General features: G+C 46.0%; 1 protein-coding gene across 2 annotated transcripts in view; it reads left to right on the top strand.

The window, feature by feature from the left end:
- Positions 1-27,268, top strand: part of LOC106564882 (protein kinase C alpha type) — a 322,652-nt gene that overhangs the window by 124,026 nt on the left and 171,358 nt on the right. For both annotated transcript variants that reach the window (XM_014131369.3, XM_014131371.3), the window contains exons 4-5: positions 5,684-5,795; positions 10,222-10,350. In XM_014131369.3, the coding sequence (XP_013986844.1) occupies positions 5,684-5,795; positions 10,222-10,350 (241 nt within the window). The remainder of the gene's footprint in view (positions 1-5,683; positions 5,796-10,221; positions 10,351-27,268) is intronic.

Raw genomic sequence — 27,268 nt, forward strand, 5'->3', positions numbered from 1 at the left:
AGAAATACTTTATTTACATTCAGACCTTTTTATTTGAGACTCAAAATTGAGCTCAGGTGCATCCTCTTTCCATTGATCATCCTTGAGATGTTTCAACAACTTGATTGGAGTCCCCCTGTGGTAAGTTTAATTGATTGGACATGATTTTGAAAGGCACACACCTGTCTATATACAGTTGACAGTGCATGTCAGAGAAAAAACCAAGCCATGAGGTCGAAGGAATTATCCGTAGAGCTCCGAGACAGGATTGTGTCGAGGCACAGATCTGGAGAAGGGCCTTGGTCAGGGAGGTGACCAAGAACCCGATGGTCACTCTGACAGAGCTCCAGAGTTCCTCTGTGGAGATGGGAGAATCTTACAGAAGGACAACCATCTCTGCAGCACTCCACCAATCAGGCCTTTATGGCAAAAACCTGTTTTTGATCTGTCAAAAAGATTGATGAGGAAAAAAACTTTCAAACCACATACTGAGGAGACCATTCCCTTTTTAGGGTAAGGGCTACCGTAGACTGTAGTACCGTAGTACTACAACATACTGTAGGTAGGGCTGTTGTGGTGACCTTTTATTACCACCACACCTGCAGTCATGAGTCATGACCGCAGTCAAATTCGTCACGGTAATTTCCTGTTATGCACACTGGACATGCTTTGGTAGTACCCAACTTGCTACTGCAAATGCAATCAAAAATCACATCAAACATCATCAAAGAAGAATCAATGTTTTCAAAACTCACCTCACTGTGATCAATTTGAAGAAAGGTGTCCAACAGCAGGTTGAAAGTGAGTGTGAAGAGTGGTCATTGTGGAGGTTGTTTCGAAGCCTAACGCAACGAAATGGACAGTGCTTTCTAAGGTGACGATTCATTCAAAACACCCATAAGTATAATAGGGCTTATGCATGAGCCCAATGATTGTGCCGTTATACAATACATAGCCTATGCACGGCAGAAAAACATCAAGCTAAACTGATTTAAGATGTCTTTGGTGCATAATTGGTCTAGTCTAGACTCCAAAATTAAATAAATTCGAGTAATGGCCTTTGAGTGTGGGCTGTATTTTCATGCATACTGGATGGACTGGTTAGGCTACCTTATGCTACGCTCCAGCATTTCTATCCACAAGTCTGGGAGTGAACGTATAGCCCTAGGCTCATTGATTGTGCAGGGCGATTTTGAATAGCCTAGTAATAGGGAATTTTAATAATGAATTGGGTGACACATTACCTTTTAGCTATACAGAATATCTCACCACCGTTCATGTCCATCTCCTCCTATTTCTCCTTTATTCATTTATCGAGCGTGCAGAGGTGCTGAAATATGTTTCTTTGCGAAAGTATGTTACTATCGATGTTCCCGAACTGATTTCCTAAATTAAACACTGGGTAGCTGCGGGAACAAGGTTGGAGAGCCCATGGCATACAGAGTTTGGGCGGATAATGGGCCATTCTAAATCAAAACTAATTTTACATATTAGTAAAGACAAGATTTAAATTGTGAGTAGTCTGATGGGTGAGAATATGATCACTTGATGAGGAACAGCGTGTGCAGCCTGAGGCAAGTAACAGAGTGCATACTTTTTTTGCAACTTTCTCAAATCATCAGTAGCCTATAGTCGCATCGAAGACATTCTAAGGTTTGTATCATTCACAACTAAAGTTACCAAATAACTCTAAATCTAGCATTATATAGGACCTTTTTCCAAATGATCACTTTAATGCTCAACATGCTAAATGAACAAGGCTACAGCCTATGGCATGGCGTATAGCCAGATAACATACAGTAGGCCAACTCATATTCTGTTCTTCTGAAATACATTTTCTTCATATAATAATGATTCTTTAGACCTGACTAAAATAAATTGTGATGGTGTATATATTCAATTGATTTATTATACTATTTTAAAAGTACATGATGCAAAGGCTCACATCAGCAGCATGTGTTTATGTTAATGAACGGTCTATTACCGTGGGCCCGGCACTCTTTTACATGACAGTAACCGGCTGACACAGTTTCATGACACCACAGCCTGTAGGTATGAAGTAGATTATCTCCATGTAGAGCCCCATCTCATCTTCTTCTTTACTATATCACTATCTCATGATCCCTTTAATGCCGGTATTATCAACATCTCTTTGAACATCGTAATTGACTTCTATCTTTTATACGGTTTTATTTATTTATTTCAGTCATTACGTTCTTACGATGGGCAATGGACTTGCAATAGATTTCGTTTCCAGCGAAGCTCGGCATCCTCTGTTCTGACCGGCCCCTGTAGGACTAACTCTGTTATTTCTAACTTCCTGTTCTCCGTGGATATAAAAGTGAGTCCTTATGATAATTGCAGTGATTTGACTATCCAAACTCCAGTACGGACAAGGATCTGATGAGGTGTTGCGTCTCGTAAAGCTGTACCGTTGGCCTGATTCTAAATAGGGGCTGTTAACACCGCTATCTAAACATATGGTCACGTTTGGCGATTATAACACAAAACCAGACACCATAGTGAAGCTGTTCGTACTCTACATGTACTACTACTTCTCCAGGGAGTCTACCATGCTCTACCATACTGAACTATGATAGGCTGCAATACTGTTTGTAGGGGTGACCGATAAAGACGTGTTTTCTCTCCTTCTGATCTCTTACACTTGCTTAGACCTTTTTTATCTTTGTTCACCATGCTCCATAAGGGCAACACTCCTATTTGATCTTGGACATATTATCCTATTTGATCTTAGAGGTAGATTACATTGGCACACAATGCTCTTTGGGCCTCAATAACGTTCCGGCTCTGGTCTGGGATCAGTTTCACAGCACACCTATCCAGGTGTTGCAGATGGCTGTTGGAGGGCTGTATACTGACTTCAGAGCTGTCCTTGATGATCCAATGATAAGCAGGGAGAGATAATCATGTCAGAAGATAATATGGTGTCAGAAGTCTACTGCTTTGATACACACATGGCTCATTGTAGAGGGAAACAAGGAAAAGATGCCCAATGCTCTCTGTCAGTCAACCGTGGCCTGCAAGTATGAAAGATAGAGGAGTATCAAAGCTTGTTTAAATTACTACTCATTTGAGCTCTTTGAGCACTTCGTATCCTATTATGACCCATGTTGTCATGTCAATGACCGTAGTAACCAACCATTCACTAAGGATTGTTTGGGTATTTTCTCCTTTGGAAAAATTGTGTAAAAAAAAAATACTTGTTCCCCCAAAAAATGTAAAGCTGAAATGTCTTCAGTCAATAAATATTCAACCCCTTTATGTCAATCCTAAATTAATTTTCTAAATGTTCTTCCACTTTGACATTACAGAGTATTTTGTGTAGATCATTGACCAAAAATGACAATTAAATACATTTTAATCCCACTTTGTAACACAACAAAATGTGAAAAAGGTCGAGGGGTGTGAATACTTTCTGAAGGCACTGTATACAGTATGTAGGAGTTGCACTAAGAGTACTGTAGATCAGTTCCAGCTAATAAAAAGTCCAAATGTAACAAGGTGCAGCCATGGCTGTGGCTCAGACAATCAGTCAACAGTGATTGACCTACTGTAGACATTGGATTTTCACCTCAAGTGTGTCTGAAGTTAATTAATTGGACACGTGGGTATTGGTCCACGTATGAGCGGTTGATAAAAATGTAAAAAGCAAGCGTGCCGATTGCAATCAATGCACAATCAGCGCTGGAATTTCTGACAGCTTTTTATTACATTTTTACAGACCATTTAACAGCAGCCAGTCAGTGCAAAATAGAATTAGAGGTTTGGAGATTGTGATGGTTCTATTTAGAAAAGTACAATATCCTCTCATTTTGAATTCTGTAAAAATGGCCCTATTTGAATATTGGAACAGTCTTTGCAGAAATGATATTGCCCATAGCCTTGTCTAATTCTTTTCATTTTTGCTTCTTTTCCTCATAGAAATATACTTTGTCAAGCCAGTGCTGTAGAGCATTCTTTATATAGACTTTCAAAGTTTTTCATTCAAATAAAATGACTAGCGCAGACTCATCTCATGTTATCTCATGTATCGACTCCAATTATTACTCTCATATTTTTCATATCCTGCCATGTCTGGCTCAGTTGAACAGCTTTTCCGTCATTACTGTATCTGTGGAAAAGGAACTTGAACTGTACAGACTGGAGTTAATAAAACACTTTTTTCGAACTCTACCTTCATGTTTTGGGTACCTTTTCTTTCTGTGGTGTCGTGTCTTTGGCTATGCCGGATTAAGTGATATGACAGGCTAATTTATAAAATGATTTCTCTGTAATTAATATTACCTGATTAAGCTAATCATGTAAATGTAATTAACTAGAAAGTCGGGGCACCACGGAAGAACGTTTATAGAGCTGTTATCTTCCGAATAAACTCTTAAAATACTTAGTAATATTTTACATCGATAGCCGTCATCTCAATCCTCACCTTATTTTCAGTCTCATAATGAAAGTTGTAAATTCTTGGCTATCTTCACGAACCCTGGCTAACAAGTTGAATCAGCAATACAAAATTGGGTTTAATTATTTATTTACTAAATACCTAACTAATCACACAGAATTACAAATACACAGAATACAATGACGTCATACAGAAAATGTCCTGGTGGACGGAACCTGTATCATGGCTGGTTACACAAAGGAAAGGGGGTTGGGCTTGAATGAAAGAGCGGGAAGATTTAGGAACAAAGAAACAGCAGCTATGCTATCGTAAATACATTATCTTATGCATTCTAAATTACTGCCCATTTGGAAAAGGAAAATGCAAAAAATATTTACTCTGAGCTGCGCTTCGGTAGATTGGTCGTAGATGCTGGCCGGGTTGGCCAACAGATCTTCCTGTACTCGGAACAATGTCTCTGGTGGTAAATTGGATACGTGGTGGTATCTTCGTCCGTCTGTTAGACTGGATCCGTCGTCCGTCCTTTCCTAGCCCACGTCGACAGCGGCAGCTGCTAACTCAACGGCATAGGAAGTATCACTTCTGTAGTGAATAAGCTCAAAGTTCATACCATTCGCCATCAAAGCTCACGCCGAGGTTGGCATAGTTCTGTCCTTGATATGTGTGTCTCCTTCTAACGTGGAGGCTGCAGCCCTCCCGTACTGGAACTGGTGAATGTCTTTTCGTCATAGGGTTATATAGTGGAGAGAGGGGAAGGAGGTGTTTCATCGTTTATAACCCTTGTCTCTTCACAGGGTTGGACCACTGATCGAGCAGGGCACTTTCCTTATGAAAACCCAATTCTCTCATTTGGAAGCTAAAATTACATTTAATCTCCTAACAAACAATTTCAATATCAAACATTTCAATTGCATAACAATTCCATGTGACTCTGATAACTAGAGGGTGTATACTTTCTCAGGTACAGTTTATGTCGTCCTGTCATCAATCATAATGTCTCAGATAACAATGAACTGACATACATACTCATTACGTTATCAAGCATATTTCCAACTGGTTTTATTATCAAAAGATGGTTCCTTTCCCCATTTGTTTGATGTTCCCAGACTCTCTATATTTAACAGGACAGCAGTCCTTCACTAGGGTCAGTAAGAGAGGGGGAAGGGGGAAAGGTATTTATGGGGGGGGGGTCATAAACCTTACCCACAGGCCAACGTCATGACAGTGGCATACCACATGATCATACTTAACTAACTGCTCACCATGTCTCTTTTGTCTTTGCAGGACCCCAGAACCAAGCACAAGTTTAAGAGCCACACCTATGGCAGCCCCACTTTCTGCGACCACTGTGGCTCTCTCCTGTATGGTCTCATCCACCAGGGGATGAAGTGTGAGAGTGAGTAATGTATCTCTCCATCCACTTAGACTGGGGATCTCTATACACAACCTGCGATATAAACCTTAAGCGGACACGCGGTGCACCTGACTATGGCCAATCTAACCAATAGTGGAGCGCTGATGTTACACCCATCGCGGTTGATCCACCCACTGATGTCGTCTGGTTTGCTTGGTTAGCTAGCTAGCAAGCTACACTGAACAAAAATGTAGAGTGTTGGTCCCATGTTTCATGAGCTGAAATAAAAGATCCCAGAAATGTTCCAAATGCCTAAAAAAACGTATTTCTCTAAAATGTTTTTGCTCAAATTTGTTTACATCCCTGTTAGTGAGAATTTCTAATTTGCCAAGATAATCCATCCACCTGACAGGTGTGGCATATCAAGAAGCTGATGAAACAGCATGATCATTACACAAGTCCACCTTGTACTGGGGATAATAAAAGGCAGCTCTGAAATGTGCTGTTTTGTCACACACCAAAATGCCATAGATGTCTCAAGTTTTGAAGGAGCGTGCAATTGGCATGTTGACTGCAGGAATGTCCACCAGAGCTGTTACCAGATAATTGAATGTTAATTTCTCTATCATAAGCCACCTCCAACCTCATTTTAGAGAATTTGGTAGTACTTCCAACCGGCTTCACAACTGCAGACCACATGTATGGGATTGGGTGGGCGAGAGGTTTGCTGATGTCAGCGTTGTGTACAGAGTGCCCCATGGTGGCGGTGGGTTTATGGTATGGGCAGGCACCAAACACAATTGCATTTTACCAATGGGAATTTGAATGCACAGAGATACCGTGACGAGATCCTGAGGCAATTGTGAGGCATATATATATTTTTTTAAGGTATCTGTGACCAACACATGCATATCTGTATTCCCAGTCATGTGAAATCCATAGATTAATGCCTAATGAATGTATTACAATTTACTAACCTTCTTATTTCAACTGTAACTCAGTAAAATTGTTGCATGTTGCATTTATATTTTTGTTCCTTATGAATACATGGCTCTCAGTCTGGCAAGCACTGGCAGGAGTATGGGGTAACGTTAGTTACAGCGTGGTGAGGATGAATTAAATTCTTTCTTCAACATCTTGCTTGCTGGCTAGTTATCTAGCTAGTTGTAGCAAAAGGACTTTCTACAAAATGTTGGTAGCTGGCTACCTAGCAACATGACATAATTTCTAAATTCTGGAAGCAGTGGAAACACGATATGAGCTGGCCCACCAAGGCCCAACCCGGGTTGATTTCAAAGTTTCAATGGAAACAAGGCTTTAGATGTGTTCAAAGTATATTTAAACCTAACTTTATTGTTGTCGCTCGTACTGCACAGGACACAATGAAGTTCAATACAATTCTGTAATATTGCCCAATGATGATTTCCATTATTTAAAACTGCATTTCCGTTTTCTGTCCATTCCTTCCAGAAGTTTCCCCTCTGAAACCCACACATGATTCACTCTATCCAGAGATCTTTAAATATACATTATCAAAGCTGCTGCAGGCCTTTATTAGTACAATTCCCTCAAGTTTATGATTTCCATATGTGATAAAGCACAAATGACTTTAATTCAATGGTAAATAGTGCATGATATCTCTTCACCAGAGCTGGCGTGTAATACTAATTATGACTCAGGGCTATATATAAACAGGGATTAGGTTATGGTTGGAAATTGAGTTTGGCACATGCTGGCTGTTCTAATCCTACTGCAAATTAGGTTATCATCATTTGTTTTTAATTGCGTGTTGCCATGTTATAGACTATGGGATATGTTCCGGTCAGCCTCAGAGAACAACATCGACCTATACGGTGACTCGGTGAGTCAGTTTATTAGGAAGTGCATTGGAGATGATGTACCCACTGTGACTATTAAAACCAACCCTAACCAGAAACCGCGGATGGATGGCGGCATTCACACAAAACTGAAAGCACGATCCACCACATTTAACCATGGAAAGAGGTCTGAAAATATGGCTGAATATAAACAGTGTAGTTATTTCCTCCGCAAGGCAGTCAAACAAGCAAAATGCCGGCACAGGAACAAAGTGGAGTCGCAATTCAACGGCTCAGACACGAGACGTATGTGGCAGGGTCTACAGGAAATCACGGACTACGCAAAGAAAACCAGCCACGTCACAGACACCTGATGTCACGCTTCCAGACAAATTAAACGCCTTTTCCCGCTTTGAGGATAATACCGTCGCAGCCCACTAACAAGGACTGTGCCCCCCCCCCTCTCCTTCTCCGTGGCTGACGTGAGTAAAACATTTAAATGTGTTAACCTTCGCAAGGCTGCTGGCCCAGACAGCATCCCTAGCCACTTCCTCAGAGCATGTGCAGACCAGCTGGCTGGTGTGTTTACGGACCTGTTCATTCACTCCCTACCCCAGTCTGCTGTCCCCCACATTCTTCAAGATGGCCACCATTGTTCCTGTACCCAAGAAGGCAAAGAAAACTGAACTAAATGACTATCGCCCCGTAGCACTCACTTCTGTCATCATGAAGTACTTTGAGAGGCTAATCAAGGATCATATCACCTCCACCTTACCGGCCACCCTAGACCCACTTCAGTTTGCTTACCGCCCCAACAGGTCCACGGACGATGCAATGGCCATCACACTGCACACTGCCCTATCCCATCTAGGACAAGAGGAATACCAATGTAAGAATGCTGTTCATTGACTACAGCTCAGCATTCAACACCATAGTACCCTCCAAGCTCATCATCAAGCTGGAGGCCCTGGGTCTCAACCCCGCCCTGTGCAATTGGGTCCTGGACTTTCTGATGGGCCGCCCCCAGGTGGTGAAGGTAGGAAACAACATCTCCACTTCACTGACCCTCAACACTGGGGCCCAACAAGGGTGCGTACTCCCTGTGCACCCACGCCTCCAACTCAATCATCAAGTTTGCAGACTACACAACAGTAGTGGGCTTGATTACCAACAATGACGAGACAGCCTACAGGGAGGAGGTGAGGGCACTCGGAGTGTGGTGTCAGGAAAACAACCTCTCACTCAACGTCAACAAAACAAAAGGAGATGATTGTGGACTTCAGGAAACGGCAGAGGGAGCACCCCCCTATCCACATCGACGGGACCGTAGTGGAGAAGGTGGAAAGTTTTAAGTTCCTCTGCGTACACATCACGGACAAACTGAAATGGTTCACCCACACAGACAGTGTGGTGAAGAAGGCACAACAGCACCTCTTCAACCTCAGGAGGCTGAAGAAATTTGGCTTGTCACCCAAAACCCTGACTAACTTTTACAGATGCACAATCGAGAGCATCCTGTCGGGCTGTATCACTGCCTGGCACAGCAACTGCACCACCCTCAACCCCAAGGCTCTCCAGAGGGTAGTGAGGTCTGCACAACGCATCACCGGGGGCAAACTACCTGCTCTCCAGGACACCTACACCACCCGATGTCACAGAAAGGCCAAAAAGATCAAGGACAACAACCACTCGAGCCACTGCCTGTTCACCCAGCTACCATCCAGAAGGTGATGTCAGTACAGGTGCATCAAAGCTGGGATCGAGAGACTGAAGAACAGCTTCTATCTCAAGGCCATCAGACTTCTAAACAGCAATCACTAACTCAAAAGAGGCTGCTGCCTACATTGAGACCCAATCACTGGCCACTTTAATAAATAGATCACTAGTCACTTTATGCAATGTTTACATATCTTAATTACTCCTATCATATGTGTATATACTGTATTCTATACCATCTAATGCACCTTGCCTATGTCGCTCGGCCATTGCTCATCCATATATTTATATGTACATATTCTCATTCACCCCTTTTGGATTTGTGTGTATTGGGTAGTTGTTGGGGAATTGTTAGATTACTTGTTAGATGTTACTGAACTGTCGGAACTAGAAGCACAAGCATTTCGCAACACTCGATTTAACAATTGCTAAGCATGTGTATGGGACCAATAACATTTGATTTGATTTTGATTTGAGGCTATGTTTGTAGATGCTGATGGGTGTTTAACATTTAACATTTAAGTCATTTAGCAGACGCTCTTATCCAGAGCGACTTACAAATTGGTGCATTCACCTTATAATATCCAGTGGAACAACCACTTTACAATAGTGCAACTAAATCTTTTAGGGGGGGTTAGAAGGATTACTTTATCCTATCCCAGGTATTCCTTAAAGAGGTGGGGTTTCAGGTGTTTGAGATACAGTATACATGTTTTCACATGTAAACAGCACAGTTACAATTTGTTCAGGATGAAATCAGTTTTGTGATATAAATTATTCCCTAGCAACACCTGGCCTTTTGACTTTATAAATAAAGCATCCGTTTTTGCTTAAACCAACTTTTTTTGTTTGTTTGCCTCTCCGTCTCTTCTGGTACCTCTTTAATGCTGTCTCTCTCTTTCTGTCTGTCTTCTTGTGTGTCTGCATCCCTTCAGCCTGCGACATGAATGTGCACAATCAGTGTGTGATGAACGTGCCAAGCATGTGCGGGACGGACCACACCGAGAGGAGGGGACGCCTCTACCTGAAGTGTGACATCACAGGAGACAAGCTGCAGGTCACAGGTAGGCCTCCGGACCGGACCATCTCTCAGACAAATCTATTTCTCACGTGTGTCCCAAATGCACCCTATTCCCTTTATAGTGCCCTAATGGTGACCAAATCCCACAGGGATCTGATCAAAATCAGTGCACTATGAAGGGAATAGGGTGCCATTTCGGGCACATCCGTTGCCTTCTTCCCCAGTGGGATTATGGTGTGTAATGGCTGACAGAGCTTCCTCTTACCTTTTCATAATCAGTCCCAACCATCAGTCCCCAACCACTTTAGCTGTCAGTTGCTTGTTACAGCCCCATATTGATTGATAAGAAAGAAACCGCTTCTGGCCACAAATCCATTCACAGCATGGTTCGCTCCCACCGGGCAGTCATCACCACTGATTCCTGGCAATCTGTGTATGTGTGTTCGTTCTTGTGGGTGTGTGCGCCCATGTGCATCTATGTTCCCTCTAACCTTAGTCTACATCAATTTCTATCTACACAATTGTCAATCGCATCAATAGGTCCAGGCTTTGAAAACCATTCTATTGTAAAAACACCTGTTCACAGTTCAATAGATGAAGTGAACTGGTTGTCATACCAAAAATCACCGTTGTCTGTTTTTGAGTGACAGCAGCCAAGAGACAGCATGTGGTGAGGCAACTATCACTTAATAAAAGCCTCCAGTCTGCAGCCTACAGAGACACGGGTTAATTCCCTTTGGTATACAGATCAATACTGTGTGTGCTTTCCAAATAGCACCCTATTCCCTATATAGTGCACTACTTTTGGCCGCTGCCCATGTACAGTCACGACAAACCCTGTCCATTTTTTTTCAACCTTTTTAAACATACCCAGGGGTATATCTGTGTGGGCTTAGCCAGAAACATGGGTTTCTCTTTTTCATGTGTTTAGTGAGTCACGACTCCATTTTCATGTCTTTCTCTCTCGTGTGTGCGTGTGCGTGTTTAACTGTTGGTTCTGTATCGAATGATTTCAGTCAGGCGTAGAATGGACAGCATCAAAGGTGGTCCAATCAGGCAATATGCTTAGTGCTACTGCATAAAGTGGTACCGCATTTTACTTCCAAGGCCAAAATATTGATACTACTGAATAACATTGTGCAGTGGTTAAAAATAGTATTTTTAGGGTTTCTTTCATATGGCGTGGGATGTTGTAGGAAACAGTTCCCTCTTTATGCTAATTGTCGCTAATACAACTGTAGTTACATAATAATCACATACACATGTTTTTAGTAGTGTAGTCCTACAGTGTCATTTCAGTGTTGGTACACATTCGGATTCAGTACAATGACTACAATTTATTTTGCTGCTTGTGTAATATATTATAATACAATACATGTGAAATTCCCTTCCCTAATAAAAATATGGATGCCCCCACACCACAAACACGGCTGTATGAAATTGGAAATATGTACACACAGTCAGTCCATTAACTGGTTACGCTGGGATCACTAAATCAAATCACATTCCCTCAACACACACTTATCACATTATCACCCACGAGATGGAAGCAACCCTGGAAATATTCAATCAAGTAGGGCAGTGGTCTTTGGCATAGTTCCTTCCGAAGGGTAAAACACACACTGTTAACATTAAGTTTACTCTTCTGGTGAACTGATAATGCCAAGTCATGTACTTGTCATGCAGCACTTGCCCTCAGTTTTCCATTATTGAGAGTTCACTCTAAAACCACATTAACCATATTATGTATCCCCCAAATGTTTTGTTAGATATGAAAATTGCAGTTCAGTTCAGCTTAGTGCAGATAAACTTGTTTCCCTCTGAAATGTGAGGTCACTTTTCATGGCCTAATCATACGCCTGGCTGGCTGCCAAACTCCCAGACCAGACATGTGTGTATAATTCGAGGGTGGCTTCCCTCCGTCGGTGTAATTGCTAGTGTGAAATTATGTGTGACTCAAATGCAGGGGAGGAGGAAGGAATCGGGAAAAGGAGAGGAAGTGGACCATTTTGAAAACTTTCACAATCCAATCAAGTTACAGAGAGAAAATAGCACTAGGAAGTGGAGATAGGAGGACCCATGTACTGTACTGTATAGCCCTGTTCTGATGTTCTTTCCTCCACCCCTTCATGCAATCCTTAATCTAATCTATTTCGAATAGGTGAGAGTATAGCTGTATAGCTTAACACCAAACCAGTCAAACCAGTGATAGCGAAGGGATCAAAGTGGGATGTGGATGCGTTTTCAAAGTATTGGCACCAGGCCTACAAAACATTAAGGAGATACCACTGGGAAGTGCAGCCCTAAAACATTAAGTACTCTGTTGGCACCCATCATATGACACTGTCGGAGGAAGGAGAAGAGAGAAAAGAGTGCCAAGCCATGTTGCTAACAAATACACACCCACTATTCTAGTAGTCTATTCCAATTGACTACTTATGTCTCAATGTATCCCTTATGCCTTGGCTGGCGGTAGCCTTCCTAAGCAGCCTTCAACTAAGTGTCGCTTTCACTCAGTCAGTTCTGCTTCAAAGGGGTTTTTGACTTTTGGCTGGCTTCTCCTTGGAACATTCTGCTTCTGTTTACTCTATTTAGCTTCAGTACAGAGCAGCGGCCTACTGATATTCCTACTGGCAGACAGTCCCACTGGGCTCGGCTGTGGCTATGAGGCACACTCAAACACAAACACAGAAATATTCCCATAGCTAAATCGCTAACTGCTCTTCTCACAAACGGTTAGTGTAGCTCGCTAACTGCTCTTCCCATCAACAGACCGACAGATAGCCAGATTGGAACGCTGATTAGGGCCCGTCTAAAGTGGACAGAATGCTAAATGTTAAATGCACTGGCAGCCAAACAGGATGTGGAGCTCTCTCCTTATACTGAGATGTGTTATAGTGGGCTGTGATGGAGCCAGGAAAGCTGTGATGAAGCTGGACCTCGCTAGTGAAAGTAGTTTCTTGATTTGAAGAGGTTTATGTTGGCTAGGTGTTAGCAACACCTGGGGAGTCATTTCATAAAAGCTAATGTTATCGTTCTTTGGCAGTGTTATTACTGTCATTATGCAAAAATCCTCCAAAACAAATTATGCCATTTCTATCACACATTTACTTGCGTAAGTCATGTAAATTATTATGAGGTACAGATGCAGCCATCTGGTCTAAAAGTTACCTGCCTCATTCCTATGATAGGAATGTAGTGCATTTGCCCAGGCAGGCAGGCAAAGACAACTTCGCCAGTGTGTTTGCATTGCCCTGCTTATGGGTTCCCTGTAAAGCACAGGCTATGGGCAGGCATAAGCTACGGACAACAAGCACAATTGCATCGTATCGATGGCGATTTGAATGCACAGAGATACCGTGACGAGATCCTGAGGCCCATTGTCGTGCCATTCATCCGCTGCCATCACCTCATGTTTCAGCATGATGATGCACGGCCCCATATCGCAAGGATCTGTACACAATTCCTGGAAGCTGAAAATGTCCCAGTTCTTCCATGGCCTGCATACTCACCAGATGTCACCCATTGAACATGTTTGGGATGCTCTGGATCGACATGTACGACAGCGTGTTCCAGTTCTCACCAATATCCAGCACAGCCATTGAAGTGGAGTGGGACAACACTCCACAAGCCACAATCAACAGCCTGATCAACTCTATGCGAAGAAGATGTGTCGCGCTGCGTGAGGCAAATGGTGGTCACACCAGATACTGACTTGTTTTCTGCCTTTATTTTTAAGTTATCTCTGACCAACAGATGCATATCTGTATTCCCAGTCATGTGAAATCTATAGCTTTTCATTTTTATTTCACCTTTATTTAACCAGGTAGGCCAGTTGAGAACAAGTTCTCATTTACAACTGCGACCTGGCCAAGATAAAGCAAGGCAGTGCGACAAAAACAACGCAGAGTTACACATAAACATACAGTCAATAACACAATAGAAAAATCTATGTACAGTGTGTGCAAGTGTAGTAAGATTAAGGAAGTAAGGCAATAAATAGGCCATAGTTGCGAAATAATGACAATTTAGCATTAACACTGGAGTGATAGATGTGCAGATGATGAATGTGCAAGTAGAGATACTGGGGTGCAAAAGAGCAACAACAACAAAAAATAACAATATGGGGATGAGGTAGTTGGGTGTGCTATTTACAGATAGGTTGTGTACAGGTGCAGTGATCGGTAAGCTGCTCTGACAGCTGATGCTTAAAGTTAGTCAGGGAGATATAAGTCTCCAGCTTCAGTGATTTTTGCAATTCGTTCCAGTCATTGGCAGCAGAGAACTGGAAGGAAAGGCGGCCAAAGGAAGTGTTGCCTTTGGGGATGACCAGTGAAATTTACCTGCTGGAGATTAGGGCCTAATGCATTTATTTCAATTTATTAATTTCCTTACATGAACTGTAGCTCAGTAAAAATCTTTGAAATTGTTGCATGTTGCGTTTATTTTTGTTCAGTGTGTGACCATTCTAATTAAATGGATCTGAGTTTTGTGGCTATTTACTGAGAGCAATGTTTGATAGTGTGCCGGGACTATATGACTTATGTGGTCTGCTTGGAGTGACATGTTTTGTGGGATGTGAGAAAATGCCATTAGGAAAAGCAACACAATGACAAGTATTGCGCGTGCGTGTCTGTCGTCCTGCCTGTCTGTCCATCCGTCCGTCGTCTGTCTGTGTGTATATCATACACTTACAACAGACTAAACTAGCCTGTACTCAGCCCTGCATTCCCACTTCTTGGAGCTGTACAATTTGATTTAATTTGGTTGATCGGACCTCCGGGGATGTGAATACACAGTAATACAACCCTGAATTGCCATGACGTGAAGCTGTTTAACTTGGCTTCTATGAAGGAATTCGCTACTTAGTCTTAGAATCCCAAACGCAGCAGTAATAGGATCCGATAAGGATAACATTTACGCATGGCTCGTTACCTCAACGAGATTCCTAACGCTTACAATTCACCCCTGAATATTCATCTAACTTCTCACTTAGTCATGCATTGATGTCAATGGGACACTAAGTGAAAAATCCAATTTAAGTGTAAATTAGGATTCTCCCCTTAGACAGGGTGGTCCTCCCCTCCTCCTTCTCATATCTCACCAGCTCTAAGTACTCTGTGTATTGAGCTGAGGAACTTAGTGGTTTACCTTTTAAACCGTCAAGGAAAACAAACCAAGTGCCATCACCCAGGCGCCTTCAGAACATGCACTCTACCCTGCCTTTTCAAGATCCATATTCATACCTTTATTCACATACGCACGCACGCACACACATACCATGCACAAACTCACACTCTCATCCTGTGACACACACTCTACCCTGCCTCTTCATCATCTATAATCAGACCTTTATTCTCAAACATATACGCATTTGCACATACAGTACATACACACGCTCGCATGTGCACACACACTCACACACACACTCCAGTATTGGTAAGGGCCAGGAGGACAGCTGGCCTATGACACCTCTCCTTCCTGCATCAGAAAGACCACCAATAGTGTCAGTGACTTCACTCGTCACCAGAACTTCTCCGTAGGAAGAAGGGTGGCCACACTTGACTTCTCCATGATGCCTGGAGAAGAGAGACCGAGAGAGAGAGAGAGAGACCGAGAGAGAGAGAGACCGAGAGAGAGAGAGACCGAGAGAGAGAGAGACCGAGAGAGAGAGAGACCGAGAGAGAGAGAGACCGAGAGAGCGAGACCGAGAGAGAGCGAGACCGAGAGAGAGAGAGAGACCGAGAGAGAGAGAGAGACCGAGAGAGAGAGAGAGACCGAGAGAGAGAGACCGAGAGAGAGAGACCGAGAGAGAGAGACAGAGAGAGAGAGACAGAGAGAGAGAGACAGAGAGAGCGAGAGAGAGAGACTGAGAGACTGAGAATGAGACTGAGAATGAGCGAGAGAGAGACTGAGAGAGAGGAGAGAGAGACTGAGAGACCGAGACTGAGAATGAGCGAGAGAGAGACTGAGAGACCGAGACTGAGAATGAGAGAGAGGGAGACTGAGAGACCGAGACTGAGAATGAGAGAGAGGGAGACCGAGACTGAGAATGAGAGAGAGGGAGACCGAGACTGAGAATGAGAGAGAGACCGAGACTGACAATGAGAGAGAGGGAGACCGAGACTGACAATGAGAGAGAGGGAGACCGAGACTGAGAATGAGGGAGACCGAGACTGAGAATGAGAGAGAGGGAGACTGAGAATGAGAGAGAGGGAGACCGAGACTGAGAATGAGAGAGAGGGAGACCGAGACTGAGAATGAGAGACTGAGAATGAGAGAGAGAGAGAGAGAGCGAGAGAGAGAGAGACCGAGAGAGAGAGAGACTGAGAGACTGAGAATGAGACTGAGAATGAGCGAGAGAGAGAGAGACTGAGAATGAGACTGAGAATGAGCGAGAGAGAGAGAGAGAGACTGAGAGAGAGAGAGAGACTGAGAGACCGAGACTGAGAATGAGAGAGAGGGAGACTGAGAGACCGAGACTGAGAATGAGAGAGAGGGAGACCGAGACTGAGAATGAGAGAGAGGGAGACCGAGACTGAGAGAGAGGGAGACCGAGACTGACAATGAGAGAGAGGGAGACCGAGACTGACAATGAGAGAGAGGGAGACTGAGACTGAGAATGAGAGAGAGGGAGACCGAGACTGAGAATGAGAGAGAGACCGAGACTGACAATGAGAGAGAGGGAGACCGAGACTGACAATGAGAGAGAGGGAGACCGAGACTGAGAATGAGGGAGACCGAGACTGAGAATGAGAGAGAGGGAGACTGAGAATGAGAGAGAGGGAGACCGAGACTGAGAAAGAGAGAGAGGGAGACCGAGACTGAGAATGAGAGAGAGGGAGACCGAGACTGAGAATGAGAGAGAGGGAGACCGAGACTGAGAATGAGAGACGGAGAGAGAGAGAGAGAGAGAGCGAGAGAGAGAGAGACCGAGAGAGAGAGAGACTGAGAGACTGAGAATGAGACTGAGAATGAGCGAGAGAGAGAGAGACTGAGAATGAGACTGAGAATGAGCGAGAGAGAGAGAGAGAGACTGAGAGAGAGAGAGAGAGAGAGACTGAGAGACCGAGACTGAGAATGAGAGAGAGGGAGACTGAGAGACCGAGACTGAGAATGAGAGAGAGGGAGACCGAGACTGAGAATGAGAGAGAGGGAGACCGAGACTGAGAGAGAGGGAGACCGAGACTGACAATGAGAGAGAGGGAGACCGAGACTGACAATGAGAGAGAGGGAGACCGAGACTGAGAATGAGGGAGACCGAGACTGAGAATGAGAGAGAGGGAGACTGAGAATGAGAGAGAGGGAGACCGAGACTGAGAATGAGAGAGAGGGAGACCGAGACTGAGAAAGAGAGAGAGGGAGACCGAGACTGAGAATGAGAGAGAGGGAGACCGAGACTGAGAATGAGAGACTGAGAATGAGAGAGAGAGAGACTGAGAGACTGAGAATGAGCAAGAGAGAGACAGAGACTGAGACTGAGGGACTGAGACTGAGGGACCGAGACTGAGGGACCGAGACTGAGGGACCGAGACTGAGGGACCGAGACTGCGGGACCGAGACTGCGGGACCGAGACTGCGGGACCGAGACTGCGGGACCGAGACTGCGGGACCGAGACACTGAGGGACCGAGACACTGGACCGGCCTGGGGACCGAGACACTGAGGGACCGAGACACTGAGGGACCGAGACACTGAGGGACCGAGACACTGAGGGACCGAGACACTGAGGGACCGAGACACTGAGGGACCGAGACACTGAGGGACCGAGACACTGAGAGCCCGAGACACTGAGAGCCCGAGACACTGAGAGCCCGAGACACTGAGAGCCCGAGACACTGAGACCGAGAGACACTGAGACACTGAGACTGAGACCGAGAGACACCGAGACACTGAGACTGAGACCGAGAGACCGAGACCGAGAGAGACCGAGACACTGAGACCGAGAGAGACCGAGACACTGAGACCGAGAGAGACCGAGACACTGAGACCGAGAGAGACCGAGACACTGAGACCGAGACACTGAGACCGAGACACTGAGACCGAGAGAGACCGAGACACTGAGACCGAGAGAGACCGAGACACTGAGACCGAGAGAGACCGAGACACTGAGACCGAGAGAGACCGAGACACTGAGACCGAGAGAGAGCCGAGGTTGAGAGAGAGACCGAGGTTGAGAGAGAGAGAGACCGAGGTTGAGAGAGAGAGAGACCGAGGTTGAGAGAGAAAGAGACCGAGGTTGAGAGAGAGCGAGACCGAGGTTGAGAGAGAGCGAGACCGAGGTTGAGAGAGAGCGAGACCGAGGTTGAGAGAGAGCGAGACCGAGGTTGAGAGAGAGCGAGACCGAGGTTGAGAGAGAGAGAGACCGAGGTTGAGAGAGAGAGAGACCGAGGTTGAGAGAGAGAGAGACCGAGGTTGAGAGAGAGAGAGACCGAGGTTGAGAGAGAGAGAGACCGAGGTTGAGAGAGAGAGAGACCGAGGTTGAGAGAGAGAGAGACCGAGGTTGAGAGAGAGAGAGACCGAGGTTGAGAGAGAGAGACCGAGGTTGAGAGAGAGAGACCGAGGTTGAGAGAGAGAGACCGAGGTTGAGAGAGAGAGACCGAGGTTGAGAGAGAGACCGAGAGAGAGAGAGAGACCGAGAGAGAGAGACGGAGAGAGAGAGGAGAGAGAGAGAGACGGAGAGAGAGAGAGACGGAGAGAGAGAGAGACGGAGAGAGAGAGAGACGGAGAGACGGAGAGACGGAGACCGAGAGAGAGAGAGAGAGACGGAGAGAGAGAGAGAGAGACGGAGAGAGAGAGAGACGGAGAGACGGAGAGAGAGAGAGAGAGAGAGAGACATAGAGAGAGAGACGGAGAGAGAGAGAGAGAGACGGAGAGAGAGAGAGACCGGGGGAGAGAGAGAGAGAGACCGGGGGAGAGAGAGAGAGAGACGGGGAGAGAGAGAGAGACGGAGAGAGAGAGAGAGAGAGACGGGGAGAGAGAGACGGAGAGAGAGAGAGAGAGACCGAGACCGAGAGAGACCGAGAGAGAGACCGAGACCGAGAGAGAGACCGAGACCGAGAGAGAGACCGAGAGAGAGACCGAGACCGAGAGAGAGAGACACCGACAGAGAGAGTTTTTGAGTTTTAAATCATCTTTATTGGGTCTGGGAGCCCACCATACAATAATTACTCATACAAAAACACAGTTACACATCAATTAAAAACACAACTCCAATTCCTCCTCCACAGTAACTATACACAACAGCCTCTGAATACCCCATATACTCATAAACAGATAAATATTGTTGACCAGTAGGCAATAGGCAAACTCAACCCTCAGTCTCGCTGCCAACATTCCCTCCAGCATTCCCACCACATCAACAGACCCCTGTCCCCAAATACTGTTCTTTCGGGTCTTCCATATCGCTAATTTTGCTGCCCCTAACACAAAATTAAGCAACACAACTACACCCTTTCGACTGAACCTGTACTTTGGCCCAAATATATACAGTTGGGAAGAAAAAACCTCTCCCAACGTTGAGAACCAATTTGTGATCAGGTCAATCATCCCGACCAACCTGGGACACTGTAAAAACAGATGTTTTGGGCATCCCTGCCTGATGCCCCTTTGGACAGGGATGGGGCAGCTCAAACCACCCCCCACCTTCACCATACACGAGGCCCCAGCATACAGTAAATTCATCCACGACAAAAAAACATCCCCAAACCCAAAGGCTTTCATTGTTTTAAACAAGTACTGGTGGTCCACACGGTCAAAAGCCTTCTCCTGATCCAACGAAAGTAAACCCACATTTACATCAGACAGTTTACAAATGTCTAAAACATCTCTTATCAGAAACAAATTGTCAACAATAGAGCGATCAGGTACACAGTAAGACTGGTCCTTGTGGACCAACAATCCCAGATACTCTTTCAACCTGTTTGAGAGACATTTAGAAACAATTTTATATTCTGCGCACAGCAACGCAACAGGTCTCCAATTTTTTATGAGAGCCAAATCCCCCTTTTTTGGCAATAATGAAAGCACCACACGTTGACAGGATACAGGAAGAGAACCCTCATGAAAAGATTCACACATCACCTCATAAAAATCTTCTCCAATAGACCCCCAAAAGTGTTTATAAAACTCAGATGGTAAACCATCAATGCCAGGGGCTCGGCTGTTGAGAGCTGCATAACTGCTGTGGACAGCTCTTGCAGTGTAATGTCAGAGTCCAATGCGACTCTCTGCTCAGGGCCCAATTGAGGAAGACCGTGTAGCAACTGTTCAGTACACAGAGAGTCACAATCCTCCGCCTTATAGAGGGCAGAGTAGAAATCTACGGCATGTTGATGCATTTCACTGTCATCTGTGGTGACTTCCCATCAGGGAGACGAAGGCAGACCATCTGTTTACGTTGCAGTGTCGACTGACCTAGGTTAAAAAAGAAAGCGCTAGGAGCATCCATATCCTTGAGGGAAGCGAAACGAGACCTAATCAAGGCACCCTTCACTCTTTCATGCAGAAACAATCTCAGTTCATGTCTCTTGTCCTGTAAATTCATGACTAATCCAGGGTCGTTCTGAGTGAGCAGCTTCAATTCAATAGATTTGATGTCCTGTTCAAGGGCCTTGATAGTCTCTTTGACTTCAATTCGAGACAGAGCAGTATACTGTTGACAAAATAATTGTATTTGGGCCTTCCCAACCTCCCACCATTGTCTCAAGGACTCAAAATTTCCTTTTGTAACCCTCCATTTTTCCCAAAACAACAAAAACCTTTCCCAAAACATGACATCATGGAACAATTTAACATTAAAATACCAGTACGATGATGACCTTCGTGGACAGGACAAATGAATATCAACAGTAACAAAATGGTGATCAGAGAAACCCACAGGAGTAATATCACACCTTCCAACCCTACTACAGTATTGATCAGATACATACAACCTGTCTAACCTTGCAGCACTGACACGACCTTCATTAACTTTTAGCCATGTGTACTGCCTAACTTTTGCATTCCTGACTCTCCACACATCAGAAAGCTCAAACTCAGTTAATAGACCAGACAGGCAAGTGGCTGACCGCAGGTGAGGTTCTTCAGCGGTGCGATCAACAGTAAAATCCACTGTACAGTTCCAGTCCCCCCCTAAAACCATACAACCCTCTTGGTCACACTGTCTTAAAGTTTCCTTTATTTTGTCAAATACAGCAATACGCTCTGTACCCTCATTAGGAGCATAAATATTCAACAAAAAAAAAATAATAAAACATAACCTCCGCCTTGACCAATAAAACCCGACCCTTGACAATCTCTGTTGTAGATACCACAGTCACCCCTAAGCCTGAAGAAAACAAGATTGCCACCCCAGCACTGAAATTTGTACCATGACTGAGTATATGCTGCCCCTCCCACCACATACCCCAGTCAACCTTATTTTCCTCATCACTGTGTCTCCTGTAGAAAAACTACATTAAGCCTTTTCTGTTTTATTACTTCTAATACCCAAGCCCTCTTATTCCTGTCCCTTCCACCATTAATATTGAGAGAACCTACCCTTAGTACCTCCATATAGAAAAGAGAAAGGAAAAGCAGAAGAAACCACAGAGAAACCAAAGAGAAAAAAGAAGACACCCTATGAAGCATGATCAACATCATTGTTTAAATTTTCTCTTACCCTGACCACGTTTCCCACCACCTTTTGCTGCTGTGACAGCAGTAACAAATTTCCTCAAGCGAAACCGCTTCTTCTCACTTAACTGGTCTAACCCCACCGTCTTCTGTAACATCACAGCTGACCTCACAAACTTGTCAACATCAAAATATTCTGCCAATTTGACAGATTACCCAAAAGTCTGATCCAAAAACCTATTTACCTCCTCTAGATCATAAATTGAGTCGTCACCAGCTGCTATCATACCAATAGAGATATCCATATCCTGCTCCTCCTCAACTGAGGCCACAGACCCCTGACTCGCTTCTAACACATCCCTTTCATCACTCCCCACTTGCAACCCATCACTCGTACCAGGCATCTCCTCCACTACCTGGGAAACTTGCCCCACCTGAACTCTATTAGTCGTAGTGGACATCTCCTCCACTACCTGGGAAACTAGCCCCACCTGAAACCTATTACTCGTAGTGGGCATCTCCTCCACTACCTGGGAAACTAACCCCACCTGAACCCTATTACTCGTAGTGGGCATCTCCTCCACTACCTGGGAGTCTAGCTCCACATGAACCCCCTCCTGTACCCCGTTACTCATAGTGGGCATCTCCTCCACTACCTGGGAGACTAGCTCCACATGAACCCCCTCCTGTACCCCGTTACTCATAGTGGGCATCTCCTCCACTACCTGGGAGACTAGCTCCACATGAACCCCCTCCTGTACCCCAGCACTCGTACTGGGCACCTCCTCACCAGTCTGAGGAACTGGCTCTTCAGATCTATCCTTGCTTTCTACAGCAAACATTTTCTGCTGCATAACATTTCCCTCTAACACAAGTTGCAACTCCGTGTCCTCAACACGGATAACTTGTTCCTCAGCAACAGGTGCTTGTGGCTGCTCAACCACTGTCGGCCCACCTCTCCCTACATCAGTGGGCCCAGGCGTTACGAGGCCCACCTCTCCCTACATCAGTGGGCCCAGGCGTTACGAGGACCACCTCTCCCTACATCAGTGGGCCCAGGCATTACGAGGACCACCTCTCCCTACATCAGTGGGCCCAGGCGTTACGAGGACCACCTCTCCCTACATCAGTGGGCCCAGGCGTTACGAGGACCACCTCTCCCTACATCAGTGGGCCCAGGCGTTACGATGACCACCTCTCCCTACATCAGTGGGCCCAGGCGTTACGAGGACCACCTCTCCCTACATCAGTGGGCCCAGGCGTTACGAGGACCACCTCTCCCTACATCAGTGGGCCCAGGCGTTACGAGGACCACCTCTCCCTACATCAGTGGGCCCAGGCGTTACGAGGACCACCTGCGCCCCTCCCTCTGCCTTATCCCTTTTCGGGCAAGCATGTCGCTTATGACCAACAACCCGACACTTAAAACAACAGTTGACTACCGGTACTAGCATAAGCCATATACAGTCTATTGTCATACTTGACTTTAAAAGCTAACTCCAAAGTCTGCTCCGGTGAGTCCAAAAACAAACACCTGTCGCCGAAAAGACATAACCTGTTTCAACGCCGGGTGTTTGCAACCCAACGGGACAACCTTAATTGAACTTGCAAACTTCCCAAAGCGCAATAACTCGCGCTCCAATAGCTCATTTGGAATAAACGGCGGTACATTTGAAATCGTTACCCTTGTTGACGGAGAAAAAAGCGGCGTAACTTGAATAAACATTCCTTTAAGAAGTACGCCATGCTCAACCATACGATTAACAAGACGCTCTTCTTTAAGAAAAACCACCACCGCTTTATTCATCTGTGACGCATAAGCAACATTCTCATATACTACCTTCTCTCCCACGGCGACCAGAAACTCCTCCACCGTGACAGTAGCTTCAGTAACACACCTAAAGCCGTGCCGAAGTGACAGGGACGGCATCCCCATTCGGGCTGCCATCCCCGCCAAAAACAGGGTAATTTCGATACGAAAACAAAATACTTAATTCTACCACAACAAACAAATAAAAATAATAACCTTAATCATGCACAGAAGAAAACAAAGAATGCCACCAAGAAAGAGAGAACCTAAAGAAAGTTCTGAATATCTAACTCTACACAACACACGCACTCCCTTGCTCAAACAATTCCCAGCATGCACCAAACCCTCCCAGCATGCAGAGAGAGACCGAGACAGAGAGACAGACCGAGACAGAGAGAGAGACCGAGACAGAGAGAGAGACCGAGACAGAGAGAGAGACCGAGACAGACAGAGAGACCGAGACAGACAGAGAGACCGAGACAGACAGAGAGACCGAGACAGACAGAGAGACCGAGACAGACAGAGAGACCGAGACAGACAGAGAGACCGAGACAGACAGAGAGACCGAGACAGACAGAGAGACCGAGACAGACAGAGAGACCGAGACAGACAGAGAGACCGAGACAGACAGAGAGACCGAGACAGACAGAGAGACCGAGACAGACAGAGAGACCGAGACAGACAGAGAGACCGAGACAGACAGAGAGAGAGACCGAGACAGACAGAGAGAGAGACCGAGACAGAGAGAGAGACCGAGACAGAGAGAGACCGAGACAGAGAGAGACCGAGACAGAGAGAGACCGAGACAGAGAGAGACCGAGACAGAGAGAGACCGAGACAGAGAGAGAGAGACCGAGACAGAGAGAGAGACAGAGAGAGAGAGACCGAGACAGAGAGAGAGAGACCGAGACAGAGAGAGAGAGACCGAGGACAGAGACGAGAGAGGACCGAGACCAGACAGAGAGAGAGACCGAGACAGACAGAGAGAGAGACCGAGACAGACAGAGAGAGAGACCGAGACAGACAGAGAGAGAGACCGAGACAGACAGAGAGAGAGACCGAGACAGACAGAGACCGAGACCGAGACAGAGAGAGACCGAGACCGAGACAGAGAGAGACCGAGACCGAGAGAGAGAGACCGAGACAGAGAGAGACCGAGACAGAGAGAGACCGAGACAGAGAGAGGCCGAGACAGAGAGAGACCGAGACAGAGAGAGACCGAGACAGAGAGAGAGAGACCGAGACAGAGAGAGAGAGACCGAGACAGAGAGACCGAGACAGAGAGAGAGAGACCGAGACAGAGAGAGAGAGACCGAGACAGACACCGAGACAGACAGAGAGAGAGACCGAGACAGACAGAGAGAGAGACCGAGACAGACAGAGAGAGAGACCGAGACAGACAGAGAGAGAGACCGAGACAGACAGAGAGAGAGACCGAGACAGACAGAGACCGAGACAGACAGAGACCGAGACAGAGAGAGACCGAGACAGAGAGAGACCGAGACCGAGACAGAGAGAGACCGAGACAGAGAGAGACCGAGACAGAGCGAGACCGAGACAGAGCGAGACCGAGACAGAGAGAGACCGAGACAGAGAGAGACCGAGACAGAGAGAGACCGAGACAGAGAGAGACCCGAGACAGAGGGGAGAGAGAGAGAGAGAGAGAGAGAGAGACCGAGAGAGAGAGAGAGACAGAGAGACACGGAGAGAGAGAGAGACGGAGAGAGAGAGAGACGGAGAGAGAGAGAGACGGAGAGAGAGAGAGACGGAGCGAGAGAGAGACGGAGAGAGAGAGAGACGGAGAGAGAGACACCGAGACTGAGAGAGACTGAGAATGAGAGAGACTGAGAGAGACTGAGAATGAGAGAGACTGAGAGAGACTGAGAATGAGAGAGACTGAGAGAGACTGAGAATGAGAGAGACTGAGAGAGACCGAGAATGAGACTGAGACACTGAGAGACTGAGACACTGAGAGAATGAGAGAGCGACTGAGAGAGAGAGACTGAGTCTGAGAGACTGAGAGGCTGAGAGAGAGAGAGAGAGAGAGACTGAGAGGCTTAGACTGAAAGACCGAGAATGAGAGAGATAGACTGAGAGACTGAGGATGAGAATGAGAGAGAGACTGAGAGACCAAGGATGAGAATGAGAGAGAGACTGAGAGACGGAGGATGAGAATGAGAGAGAGACTGAGAGACGGAGGATGAGAATCAGAGAGAGACTGAGAGACCGAGGATGAGAGAGAGACTGAGAGACCGAGGATGAGAGAGAGACTGAGAGACCGAGGATGAGAATGAGAGAGAGAGACCGAGGATGAGAATGAGAGAGAGAGACCGAGGTTGAGAACGTGAGAGAGAGACCGAGGATGAGAACGAGAGAGAGAGACCGAGGATGAGAATGAGAGAGAGAGACCGAGGATGAGAACGAGAGAGAGAGACCGAGGATGAGAGAGAGACTGAGAGACCGAGGATGAGAATGAGAGAGAGACTGAGAGACCGAGGATGAGAATGAGAGAGAGACTGAGAGACCGAGGATGAGAATGAGAGAGAGACTGAGAGACTGAGGATGAGAATGAGAGAGAGAGACCGAGGATGAGAATGAGAGAGAGAGACCGAGGATGAGAATGAGAGAGAGAGACCGAGGATGAGAATGAGAGAGAGAGAGAGTGTGAGAGAGAGAGAGAGAGAGAGAGAGAGACCGAGGATGAGAAAGAGAGAGAGAGAGAGAGAGAGAGACCGAGGATGAGAGAGAGAGAGTGTGTGAGAGAGAGAGAGAGAGAGACCGAGGATGAGAGAGAGAGAGAGTGTGAGAGAGAGAGAGACCGAGGATGAGAGAGAGAGACCGAGGATGAGATTGAGAGAGAGAGACCGAGGATGAGAGAGAGAGAGAGACCGAGAGAGAGAGAGAGAGAGAGAGACCGAGGATGAGAGAGAGAGGGGGCAAATGGAGAGGGATGAGTGAGGGAGATGAAGAGAGCGAGAGAGTAAGGTATCGAGCGGGGTAGTTGGAGAGAACAGTGAGGGTGAAATGTTTGCAGGAAAGGCAAAACACTGAACACAAAGTGGGGTGATTTTGCCAAACGGGTGAAATCGCTATGACAGGAATGGTGCCGTAGGGAGCTAACTGGACAGAACCAGCTTTGTTTTGTTCCGGTTGAGGACAAACCTCGGGGTATATGCCTTCCTCCTTCTGTTCTTCCCTCAAACACAGAGTCCATTCTCTCTCTCTTTCTGTGTGTTGTTCAGTTGTTTTGTCTCGGGCCTCAGCCTTTGTTCATTTGTCCAGTGTTATGTAAGACAGGGTGACATTGTTTCTGTTGCTGTTTTGTAACTCAGGACATGGTAGGAGAGGGGAATGAGCCTTGGTTGGCTCAGAATGGTGCACACAGAGACTGACAAATACTCATGAATACACAGTCAGACAAACAAACCCATAAAAACATGAATACAGATGCCTGCCTGCCTGCCTGCCTGCCTGCCTGCCTGCCTGCCTGCCTGCCTGCCTGCCTGCCTGCCTGCCTGCCTGCCTGCCTGCCTGCC

The sequence above is a fragment of the Salmo salar genome, chromosome 12 (assembly GCF_965601325.2).
Source record: "Salmo salar chromosome 12, fSalSal1, whole genome shotgun sequence".
Classification (NCBI taxonomy): Eukaryota; Metazoa; Chordata; class Actinopteri; order Salmoniformes; family Salmonidae; genus Salmo; species Salmo salar.